The 13,058-nt window shown below is 28.5% G+C and overlaps 1 protein-coding gene across 2 annotated transcripts; it reads right to left on the bottom strand.

Annotated features, from left to right (window-relative positions):
• Positions 1-8,416: 8,416 nt before the first annotated feature.
• On the bottom strand, positions 8,417-12,245 carry LOC132947398 (cathepsin B-like cysteine proteinase 4). Of its 2 annotated transcripts, none has more exons than XM_061017674.1 (6): positions 12,049-12,245; positions 10,031-10,246; positions 9,719-9,922; positions 8,984-9,125; positions 8,776-8,892; positions 8,417-8,663 (listed from the first exon to the last, which is right to left on the bottom strand). In XM_061017674.1, exons 1-6 carry the CDS (start codon positions 12,175-12,177, stop codon positions 8,458-8,460), a joined length of 1,014 nt encoding a protein of 337 aa, XP_060873657.1. In that variant the 5' UTR covers positions 12,178-12,245; the 3' UTR covers positions 8,417-8,457. The 2 variants fall into 2 exon arrangements, with proteins under 2 accessions (XP_060873657.1, XP_060873658.1); XM_061017675.1 differs by lacking the exon at positions 12,049-12,245 and adding an exon at positions 10,816-10,958.
• Between the last annotated feature and the right edge of the window lie 813 nt (positions 12,246-13,058).

Genomic DNA, 13,058 nt, shown 5'->3' with positions numbered 1-13,058 from the left:
TTTTTAGTAAATCAACTTGAAAGTTAATTTTTCTTTTATAAAATCAACTTGTTTTCAATCACCCCACAATGATTCTAATAAATATCATGTTATGACGTATAAGTATTAGTTATTTTATTGTATTTTTATACTTAAATACTTGTTTACCGGCAACTATAATATATCCCTTGTTGGCCATATTATACAAATAATTTAACAATAATCACGCAATACCGAGGAAGTAAGTGTTAACACGTTAACTAATTTAATTGTTTTAATCAATAGTATAGAATACCTAACACATTGTTATTTCATATGCTCTTTATTATTTATTTAACCCTTTGCAGTCCTTTGTGTGAATGTGTCAAAATATTGTATTTTTTTTCAATTATTAAATATACATCTTTATAGTCCGATATTCATATTGTGAAATATTATTCATATTGATGCAAAATTAAGTAGTTAATGTTCAAGTTTCTCCAAATTATGAACCAAGTTCGAAATAATTTGGTTTAAACGAAACAGGTTTACATTTTCACACAAGTCGAACGAGTGAACGAGTTCAATATAATTAATTCATAATGTGGCCTGTATTTATATTATAATGTATATTAGAAGTATACCTAGATCGATTAATTTACTCATTTAGAGTTCACCCAATCACCCCAATGACATGATAATGTACAGTGCCGTAGTGGTGAATTAGAGAGTATATATATATTATAATATATAAAATACATTATACATACTTAAATCTGCAAATCTATTTTTTAAATTTTTTGTCCGTTAATTAATATTTTACTAATGAAAATTCGGTATTATCACTTGGTTACTCTAGGTGGGTATATGAATATATGATAATAACCATAACAACATTGAATTGCACCTTTTAAAATTATTTTGGTAAGTTCCGATTTATTCTGGTTTGGGTACTTTTATTTTATTTTTTAACACAAGAAATCATTGTATGATCATATAGTAGATACTGTATTGTCATAAATTCCAATTTATTTCTACATCTTTTTAATATTTCTAATTTTAAGGGTCTATAAAAACATTTATAGTTAATCCATAGGCCATAGCTTTGGTCTATATTTTGTACACCATTTAAGGAATGTCATGTGGATGTGCAAACTTTTTTTCCAAATGAAAACCAACCTTTTTTACTGCACATTGTTAAGTAGATGAGTATTTTGAAAATCTAAATTAATGAAATGTAAAGGAATTCCTGAGTTATTACATTTTATATATTAAATATACTATATAGTAATCATTAATAATATATCTGCCTAATATTTTCTCAAATTATAAAATATAATTCTAGTATATTAATATTAATTATTATAATTTCCAAGTTATCATAGCCATTATAGCCCCCATATCCTATTATCATGCGGCCAGCTGTCCTCTATAATATTTTGGGCAAAGTACTAAAATCCCATCCTTAGTACATGAAGCTTAATAATTCAGAAACTAATCGTTCAAATTTTGATTTATATGAATTAACGTTGAAAAACAATCATCTGCCTAACTATTTATGGTAAGAAAGGTAGGTATAGTTTGAAAAAAAAAAGAAGTTTGTATTGCCTACAGCCCACAGCACACTGTATAAAGGGCCTAAAAAATAAAGTAGTAATTTATTAAAATATAATTATTTGAAAATATTGTATTTTAGTAGATAATTATTGGTACTTAAAAATTCCAAAAATTTGAATTTTAATAAATTCTTTACGAATGGGAAAAGAGGGTGACTGGGTGAGCATGTCTAATGAATCTACTACCACGTGCATCCTTATATAGTTACAGGCTTTGTCATAGTATATACGATGTACCATGTACTATACTACTATATACATAAATATTTGTATCTGTTATTTTTATTTTTTTACGAACAGAATAAAATGTCACATTGACACTTTATTCCGACGATGGACATTTTTTCAAGTGTCCTAATACGTTATCGTTTTTTTAGTATCGTTTTTTATGGACTCTGAGCGCTACATAAACGAATCGATTATAATGGGTTATCAGTTTTACATCCGATAAATATGTATATCATTGAATCGGATATCGAAAAAAAGTGGTACGGCCCAGCTCTATAAATTAAAAATACGCCCATTATAACCATGCATTTATATTGTATTATACAAATTACAAATATATACGTAATTATATACATGCAGCGGTAAAAGAGACGCCTGCGGTAGACGAGAAGCAAATCGTTTAACGGTAGGTATTTGTTTTATTCCATTCGCATGTACCTACCTAACATAACCTGCAGTATTGAGATGTAGTTGTGTTGTGTTTCACGTTTCGCGTTTCGCTTACCTTTCAAAATTTGTACCGTTTTTTGTTGTTTTTTTTTTTTTACATCGTAACGTTATTTATTATCTAGTTAGTTACACGCTTTATGGATAAGTATATTGTATATATATATATATGGGCTCAGAAAAATTTCGCCCTACAACTATCGTACCCAAATTACATAACTCGTAACTACGCCGTATAGAACATATTATACCTGGTCATAATATACTCTTAATCTTGAAAATAAATCTTATATATACATTGCACAATTTTATGAGATAATAACTGGTATATACTCATTGCTTTTAAGTTATAAGTAACCTATGCATAACTCGTTTTGTTCACGAAATAATCAATATTACGACGATTATTATACGCAGTGTTTTATGGACGGCTAAGCAGCGCATTATAGGTTATAACTGAACAATTCATATCGACGACTGATCGCCGTCGTAAAAATGCGTTTGAGTAAAAAAGAAAACGAAAGTAGGTACTTGCTTAAAAATATACAAAATTATTTATTATTTCATGTCTTATATGGGTAGGTCACTTTAAATTATTTTCTAAAATATTTGTAAGTTGTCAATTACAATTATGGCGGTTAGAAATTAGTAATTATACACAAAATTATAAAATTATATACCTATACTGCTTGTGTGGTGTATTGTGAAACAATAAAATAAATAATGAACGTTCGTGTATAACTGCGGTATAATATCTTCGACGCATTCGATCGATATCAATAATAAGTAAACCAACCACTCTCCCTTCGGCTCAAATGCCCTTGACCATCGTGATTCTTAAATCGTTTGTTTACACATTAAACCATTCCACGTTCCTGATTCCTTATTCTACTATAGAACTTTAGACACCACAGAAACGTACTTTTAACACATGTTTATTTGTTAATTGTTTATATTATGAACAAAATATTGTGATCAATATTGTAATGTACTCAGTTTTATTTTCATTTTGTAGGTTCATGCATAAATATAGTAAAGGGTCATAAATCATAATAAATCTATAGGAATCGACATTTACCAACCCTATATAAGAGTTATTGATTGGTGGTGCACATTTGTATTTATTTCAGAAACATATAATGTAATATTTGTATTATTTTATAATTAGATATACAGGTTGTAACAGGAAGACCTGACAAAAAAAAAAAAAAAAAATATTATACCTACATTACCTATATAATATGTGATACAAGTTTATATTTTAACGATATCAAGAATCACAAATTACAAATGGCAAAAGTCCAATAAATTATATTTAATATTTTCAATAAAATTAAAAAAAAATAACCAATAAATATATAATATTTAGTTTTACTAGTTGTAACAACACATAAATAAACGAAGTATTGTAAAAGAAAGATACTCATTACTCGTATCTATACAAAAATCCTGTGTCGAGTAATAGAAAGAAAATACTCATATTTTTAATTTAAAACTGTTGGACCACATTTAAGTTTTAGAACACTTTTTAATGTTATGAGTACTATAACTTCCCAATTATATTAAACCGCATAATATTATTCACTTAAAAATGTAAATGAAACCAAAAGTCTATATAAACCTTGCCTTAATTAACAATGTATTTTATTTCGCGAGAAATCTTGACCGTTTATAGTCTATCGATCTATGTGACTATATTTAAATATACCTTAACGTATACGCTGATAGTTTATCAATCGTATTCGTCACTCGAAATAGTTTCTGATTTTTATATGATTATGATTTATGCGAGTGAACTGAGTAATGTATTTGTGGTTTTATTGTTTTATATTATTTACAATGATCGCGCGTCTGAACGATTTATTATTGTTTTCTAATACTGGTTCAAATAATCAAATAGTTTGCACATCCAACAAAACTAACGGACATTTGTCTATTACAAAAATTATAATAACTAGGTAAATGTAAAATGTTTAACATTCGGCCTATAGCTAGGTTTAGAGTGAAACATTTTTTATCGTAGAACTTGATTAATTGTTCTCGATGTACCTATACACTTACGAGAAAAACCGAAAACATTAAAAAAATAAACATATTTAATACCTACATATTATTAATATAGGTACATAAAAATATTATATAATATTTGCTTACCCTTTGGATTTTACGTTGAACGTTATGCTGTTAACAAAATAAAATAATTTATGGACACAGCAGCTACACGCACGAGACTGAATGCGGAAAAATAGTGAAATGACTAATATGTATCACACTATCATCTACATTATCATAGACGGGAAGTTTATACAAATTAATACCTAATTACAACTATCAGATGTATCAGAACATTGACCAAAGCGCGAGAAAGTGTTATATAGGTAGTTTATTTTGTTCGCGATAACCGGTTATGTATTCGCAAAATATAATATTACACTGGTATTATATATACATATAAATTATAAACATATTAAGCTTTAAGATATATTCCCATAGACCGTAGACGAGATTGAAGGATCTGTTTTCACAGAGGGTAAAAATAATTACTAAATACTATAAATATTATTTATTTTAATTTTCAACTGCCAATAATCATCGACACGACGCATAGGTATACCGTGGAAGTCATGCATCCTAACCTCCTATATTATGGATATATGCCTAAAATCATTAGTATAATCTCCATTGGCCATAACACTATTGGCTTTTATCGAAATGTAGGCATAAGTGCTTACTGCTTGCATATAAATGGTGATGTTATAACAGTTGTATAACACTATATAGCACTTGCCACTATTGGTAATGGAAACATATCATTATGTCAAGGTTAGGTTAAATTTGTATTCAAAAGTGTCCATCGTGACCGTTTTGATATAGAGTAAAATTTAGAGCCGTGAATAGTGTGGGATTTAAATTTGTATTTATTTACCTACTATTTCATTATTTCAGTTATGTCTACTTAATGGTTATCCCCAAAATAATCTATTAAATTATAAAATAGGTAAGTATATATTATCTAATATATAAAATTCTCGTATCACAATGTTAGTTGCCGTACTCCTCCAAAACGGCTTGACCGATTTTTATGAAATTTTATATGCATATTCAGTAGATCTGAGAATCGGCTACTATCTATTTTTCATACCCCTAAGTGATAAGGGTTGTCCAGAAAAAAATAAAAATAAAAAAAATAATAGTGTATTATATATTGGTTGCTATTGGTTAATCGGGCATGTTTGTTGATTTGTATTATTATTTTTTGTCAATATATAAATATAAATGAATGTTTGTGTGTAGATTAGACCTCTGGGAAGAAGATAGGCTAAAAGGTGGTATTAAGGAAAAACGACAAACTTAGTATACTTAGTATACTTACTTTGATACTTTAGAGTTAAATCATACACTTAGGTATAAACAGCACGGGGTCCGCGATCTACCGCAGGTAGATTGCAGCCTACCTGATAATATACTGCTGCGAATCAGAATTCTTATTCGGGGCAACAGAAAAGTTAAGATAAGTCTAGAACTCTAGAACATCATACACCGAATATTAAATAACGCATTGAACAAAGTTTGAATCAAAATATATATGCAGTCGCAGTCTGTACATTTAACGGGTAACGGAGTGCCCGGGATCAGCTAATAATAATATAATATACGATATACATTTTGCTTACAGTGCACACATAGACCTAATTATTTGAAAATATGACTGTTCAACATTGACGGAAATCGGTGGAAGGCCTTGTTTGTGAGTGTTAATTTTTTTGAAGAAAATCATAGGGTATTTCAGTTGATTTGCTATGTATTTCTGTGAAATTTTACAATATCAAAATACTGAAAATTCTTTATTTTATAAACAACATAGTTTTTGAAATAATATAGGTACCTACATAATTTCATAATTAAACATATATTTATAGTGAATTTGACTGTAATTTCAACTTGAAAGAAAAATACATAATATACACATTTTATACAACTATTTATATATTAGAGATATAAGTAGTAAAAATTAACAGATCTAATAATTATGCATTGGCGATTGAAAGTTTATCAATTATCAGGCCAGCGAGGGGTGGATCTATAACGGGGAACTGGTAAAATTCGGAATTCCATATAAATGATACACAGCGTCCTCGTTACATCTTATCACTTTCAATCACCAGTATGTACCTTTATTTGTGTACATTACTTGTTGATAATTTAAAATATTACCAACAACAATACTTATAATAAAACAATTTTCATTAAACCGATTTTTTTTAACTACCTATTTTTAAAATCGCATACTTTAACTTTATGTGATCGAATCCTAAAGAAGTCATATTTACTGACTTGACGTAATAGGTAGGTACATACCTACTAAGTTTTTGACCATTTCAAATAAATTGCTTTAATAAAATATGTAAATTGCAGGGTTAAAATATTTTTATAACTGTACCTATGAATTTTAGTAAAATCAACAAAGAACTATAGCAATAATGCTTATTTTACAGCCTGAGTGATTCAGTAAAATTAAAATTTTTCTCTGAAAGCACATATTATTATGTAACGTCATGAGGATAAGGTTTGGGATTAATATTAATGGGTATCTACTTATCGGTTAAATATAACAGGAATACAATTTAAATTTGAAGATTAAAAACAGAATGCTGTCGCACTTACTCAATAGTCATTGTTTAATATTTTATGTGGGTTTTGCAGATTGTAAATAATTAAGAAAAAAAACTTAGATGATTAGATATTATATCTATATAGATTAAAATACAAGATGTTTTGGATGAGGTACGGCGTATACAAGCATTGTTGAAAAATAAATAAACAATAGTAGGTATATATGGCTATATATACTATATAGTCACTTAAATTAGATGCGTTAAATTATAACTACAGTAAACTACCTATATCTACCTATTGTTGATATAATAATTATATTGTATTCATATTTTTCGTATAGATATAGGTATCCGGTAAAGATTTATTATGTTTTAATTATTTTCTACACGTGTAAGCATATTCGATTAAAATTTATAATGTCATTAACCAGTACGATTCATTACATTATTATGACCGGACGTGACTACGTGAGTAGCAAGAGACCTACCTATTTTAAAATTTTCATATATTAAATAAGTAACTACTAGGTAGTAGATACCTATTATAGGCTATAGGCTATAATTATAATTTATAATATGAAAATAACACTACCTACATAAAATATGATATTTTATACTGCAGTCTCTATTATACACGTTCAGTTCTCGGTACTTACTACTTCCAAATCAGTTTCAAAAGCGTAGTCTGAATTGATTTCCTGATATAATAATTATTATTTCGGTATTTTTTTTAAAAACAAAAACTATATTTTATTTAAATTTTGAATGCCTTTTTTCTGTTTAAAAACAAGGAACTAGCGGGAAACTGGGATTAAACTGTGGTTTAGGCAGAGAACCACCATGAAAAGTGGCCTTTCGGCTCAAATTTTGAATACCTACCTAACTATGATTCTGTAACCAGAAATAAATATAAATATTTATTAGATACTATTATAGCTTGATTATGTTAGTAATTTTATATTCATCTATAGTGTTATAGGAAGACCTATTCGGATAATGTCAGTTGTTTAGGTAACTTCAACATAAATATGTTTTTGGGCTGGGTACAGGTTTTTTGTTTCTGACCAATTGTTCGTAATGTTTTCGTTGTCATGGTTATTACCATTGTACTTATTACCAAAAACATATTAATTATGATTCATAGATTTCCCTTGTAGTTCAAAAATATCGAGTAGCATGCTATGTTTTTCTTTTATCTAAGTACCCACCAATACTATGCAATTAACCACATTGCACCTGCGGGTAGTGGGTACATTAAGATTAAACTAGATCTTGATAGTTGATAATCGACTTATACATAAATACATTACACATATTACATGACAGACAATTGGTTGAGTTTTTTTTTTTGGGTGGGGCTAGTTTATCCCAAGTAAATTTATGGATGCACCCCATATTTTATACATACATTTCCATATGGGGGCGAGGGGGCTATTAAAACTAAAGCCTTAAAAATCCCCCTGAAGACCACTTACGATTATCTGTTTTACTGTTATAGTGTTATATGTAACGTATAGGCGGCAAGATGATTTTACAAAAAAAAAAAAAAACGTTTTTAGCGATAAAGGTCATTCAATCATCTTATTTTGTTTTTACACTTTCGGTAATCCACCAGTTATACGGTTTTCAATTCCGCATTCATTTCTGCCTCTTCGGATTTTAAACATTCCACCCATGCCCCAAGAATTGCCCCATGTATTAGCACATAACCAGTAATCTATTCCGTCATCTTGACCCCATCCCATTATTTTGACAGCGTGGTCGCCTTTTAATCCACCGGTCGTATACTGATATATTCCTAAAAATATTATATAAATTAAATTTTATACTACTAAATTATCATAGATGTATGCAATAGACACTAGTGATAGTGGTAACTGTTATTCATTAGTAGGATTATAAGTACTTGCCTCCTTTATAGCATAAGAAATCATCATAGACTTTCATTGCTGCAACAACAGGTCCATTTTTAAATACTTCACTCATGATTATTTCCGGTTTTGGTTTAACGGAATACACTTTATAGGCTACAAAAATAAAATAAAACAACAACAAAAATAGGTATATTGACAATTTGTTAAACATAATTTAAATTCAATATAGGTATTTAGTAATTACCATAGTACAGATCTGAATCTAATGGAGTCTCATAATTATTATTGGTACACTGATATTTGTAACACTGGGGAGTATCTTCATTTTCCTTGGAGCAGGAATTTGCATTTCTTGGACAAGGAACTATACTATATGGCTGACATCCCTATAAATTAAAGCATTTTTAAAGAAAAAGTACCTAGGTAGGTAAAAAGAGCAAAAAAAAATGCATAATAATATTAAGTTATGTTAGGGATAAAGATTTGAGTATTCGTTTATTTTCTATAGATGGATACATATTTTATCAAATCAATACCTATATGATCTATTCACTTTAATTTTTTATCTATAATTTACAGTATATACATTTTTAGATTCTGAAATGAGCGGTAAGATTATTGGTTCAATACAATGATCTGTATGTTCTATTTGTATGTCTGTTTTCACGATTTACAGAAATAAAACTGCTTTAAACCTCAATATTGAGGGTGGATCCAATTTTTGTTGATTTCATACATTGTTACCTACCAATCTATCATACATTTTTGAATAATATGATATAATTATGTTAAAAATGCTCGTAGAGGGTTGCATTCAATATTTACTTTTAAGTTTTGTTATTTAAAATATTAATAGTTATTAGACGAACATTAAAAGTTTTAATATAACATATTATCTGATGTGTTTTTTTTAAAAAAAAAGATACTTCAGTTTTATATTAACACAAAAATTAAAAACTTTGTTACATATGACACTAACCTCATTAGAACCGTATTCACCTCCTGTGCACAACCCGTTTTTCTTTATGTACTTCCATGCTTTTTCTGGATGACCACCGTTACATCCGTCACCACATTTACCATTGCAACACGAATTTATGTATTCGCCAGATAAGACTTTATTAACACTCATGTTTGAGGTGATACATATACGGTCACTAAATGCAGAAGCAGTTGATAGGGCCTATATGCACAAATATGTTATATACTTACTTAAATATGTATTGCGATGGCTGATTGAGCTTTTTTAGTTGTTAGAAAGCGAATGATAAAAAATGGTGAAACCCCTCACCCAACAAGACCCGCAATTTGATTGATCCCTGATTGAAACAACCGATTTACATTCAGACCATGTTTGTGTAACATCATAACTCTCCGGTAGAGATTCCATGTCAATGGATACATCGTATGTAAGGAGAATGTCCTTTTCACTTAGTTTATTCCATGGTAGAACTCCCATGAGATGTGAAATGTTCGTCAAAAGACTTGGATGGAAATTTATTCCAGCCTAAATAATATATTGATAAATTCATTATTAATATCAATGTGTAAAAGTAATGTATGTGTGCACTGTGTATACTCAATACTACGTAGTGCATATCATTATGTATACCTATATGTGTAAATAAGTATCAACCTCAAATTTCGTGATACAAACTCGTTTTAAAATACACATAATTTGGACTTGGAATTTTCGGAAATCCCTTTATATTGTATCTATAGTGTATAGATACAGCGATGAACAAGTTACTTACTCGATTATTTTTAACTGGTTACAAGTTAGGGACACTAAAATATTGTTTAAATACCTATGTAGTTCATCAGTGGGTGATTTCCTTCCTCGTGTGTTCATTTTATTATTTGTTATATTTATTGTATATGTATATAATACTATAGCTATTATTAATTATTAAAAATTGGTTATAAAATATAACAAAATGTAATAATTATAGGTTAATCAAATAAATAAGCAGCAAATGGCAAACTGCAAATTGCAATAATACTTAATATCCAATAGGTATATATTATATTGATACAAAATATGGAATATGGATAACTATAACACATGTCACTTACGTCTTACACACACAACACACGCAGTGGCGTTCACAGCTTTTTCTAATGGAGGGGGGAGGATATTTTCTAAAAATTGTGAAACTGCTTTCATTAAAACAAAGATCGATTCAGTCAATTTTCTATAATATTTTGATATAGTATGATATGATTAAGCAAATAAAAATAGAGGTTATTATATATATATATATATATGTATAGTATCATAGAATGGTTAGTGATTTTTTTTAAAATCAATGGGGGGGGGGGGGGGATATGACACCCTCGTCCACCGTGAGCACGCCCATGGACACACAGTCAGTATGCTTGTCAGTGTTATGCGTATACGGTATACCTACAACAATATTATAAAATAAAATAATATATTTACCACTTATAAGTTATAATATACTAATAGTTATCTTTTTAATATTACTAATATGAAAAGTGAAGACTAAAGATAAAGAACATACCTAGTTCAGTGCATGACATATTGGTAACACGTATGATAATATGATTCTATTAAAATTTCAATTCAATAGGTAGAGGTATGCAATAGTTATATCGATATTTTTTTGAAAAAACGTTGATTTTCATAATAAACAATCTATATCAAAATATTTTAAAATGACAACATAAACTTTAAAACATCCAATTATTATTTGAATGTAGCTTTAGATAAGGGATGTGTATTTTTTACTTAGAGTTCCAACACAAATATAACGATTACAGTTTACAGTACGTTTACTGTTTAAAGTTACTTAAAAATTAACGTGGGTATAGGTAACAGATTATTATAATTTACATTTTGTTACAATTTATTATTTATGTAACTCGATTATATAATTTTTACACTTGCGACTGGTTAGATACTCAGATATCTGATGTTTACTAAAGCTCAACCCTGCCTATTTAGATTATTAAATTGTTTTCAGAGTCCAATTATTTTTATTTTTAAGGTAGGTAAATAAACAAAATAATTTACAGTTGCGAGTTGTAGCGAGTAGGTATTCAGACTGTAATAAATTTTAACGATTCTCCTATTGACCTAACTCGTACCATTTATAGACATATAGTATAATAATTAATATTATAGACGTTGTACTTCAACTTGTTCAAGAATCATTTTCAGGTTAAATCAAATGGGGGCCGGATATTTCAATTGAAAAAGCATAGGCACCTGCATGATTTTTTAAAGACATTGAGACACCTTATCTGAAAACCGTTCTTAAGTTAGGTAATTCAAATATGTCTTACCTTCCATGTGTGTTTTGGAATGTCATTCACTAGTTGTATGATTTGATTTACTTTAAACAAAGGTGTACTACTAATAACATCAATATATAAAATAAAGCCTATAATAACCCGCGTGAAACCAATAAACATTGTCAAGAAGTGACTATTTCAATTCGTATTGTACAAGTTCAATTGCCAAGTATAAAGTGACCGAATTTCACTACGAATGATATATATATAAGTACCTATATCGGCATTGAGTATTAGGTACACTCAATGATGTTATGATATTTTCGCTATTATAATATTATACACTTGGTCGTTGGATAAGAAACCACCTGTAGGGAATATTCTTGAAAGATAATGTTAATAAGTATTTAATTTTATAACTCATTTATTGATTTCCAAGTTATTGAAATAAGTACTTTAATATTTGTACATGTAATTCACAATAATTAAAAGATATAATACATAATGCGTAGGTAATTAGTTAGATAAAAATTTAAAAATTGGTGTGACTAAAGAACAATAATTTTTCTCAGTTATTTATATAATTAGTCAGTATACCTACCTATACTGCTAAAGTCATTGAAGACAATGAGTCATTTAGGTATAAAAGGATACAAATTGTACATAAGTAGGTACCTAATTGGTATCGTAAATCGTTAAATTATTATCATGTATACAAAAATATATGTTACATACACTGTACAAAATATCTAAAAACAGATAACAAAACTATTTTTCTATTTTTTATTTTAAATAAGTAATATAGGTACAATCTGAGTCAGTTGACACAATGAGCATATAGGCTAAGAGGTAAAAAAAAAACATGAGTATATTTGAAGAAAGAAGCCACCCAATACTGACACTTTCAATTGAGGAGCTTAGGCATAGCTAGTTATTAAAATAATATAAAATATTAATCGAGTATTATCAAATAATACCGCGGACCCAATTCGAGTACTATCGAATAACACCGTGGACCCAACTCATGTTTTTTTTAAAAGATCAAATATCACGGGACCCAA

The sequence above is a fragment of the Metopolophium dirhodum genome, chromosome 6, assembly GCF_019925205.1.
Source record: "Metopolophium dirhodum isolate CAU chromosome 6, ASM1992520v1, whole genome shotgun sequence".
Lineage (NCBI taxonomy): Eukaryota > Metazoa > Arthropoda > Insecta > Hemiptera > Aphididae > Metopolophium > Metopolophium dirhodum.
This window is presented reverse-complemented; position numbering and strand designations above follow the sequence as displayed.

Excerpts from the sequence above, each read along its gene's own strand:
- LOC132947398 (XM_061017674.1), bottom strand. The coding sequence starts at position 12,177 with ATGTTTATTGGTTTCACGCGGGTTATTATAGGCTTTATTTTATATATT. Across the intron at positions 10,247-12,048 it reads TTCCAAAACACACATGGAAG|GCTGGAATAAATTTCCATCC; the intron begins GTAAGACATATT and ends TATATTATTTAG. Across the intron at positions 8,893-8,983 it reads AGATTCAGATCTGTACTATG|CCTATAAAGTGTATTCCGTT; the intron begins GTAATTACTAAA and ends TTATTTTTGTAG.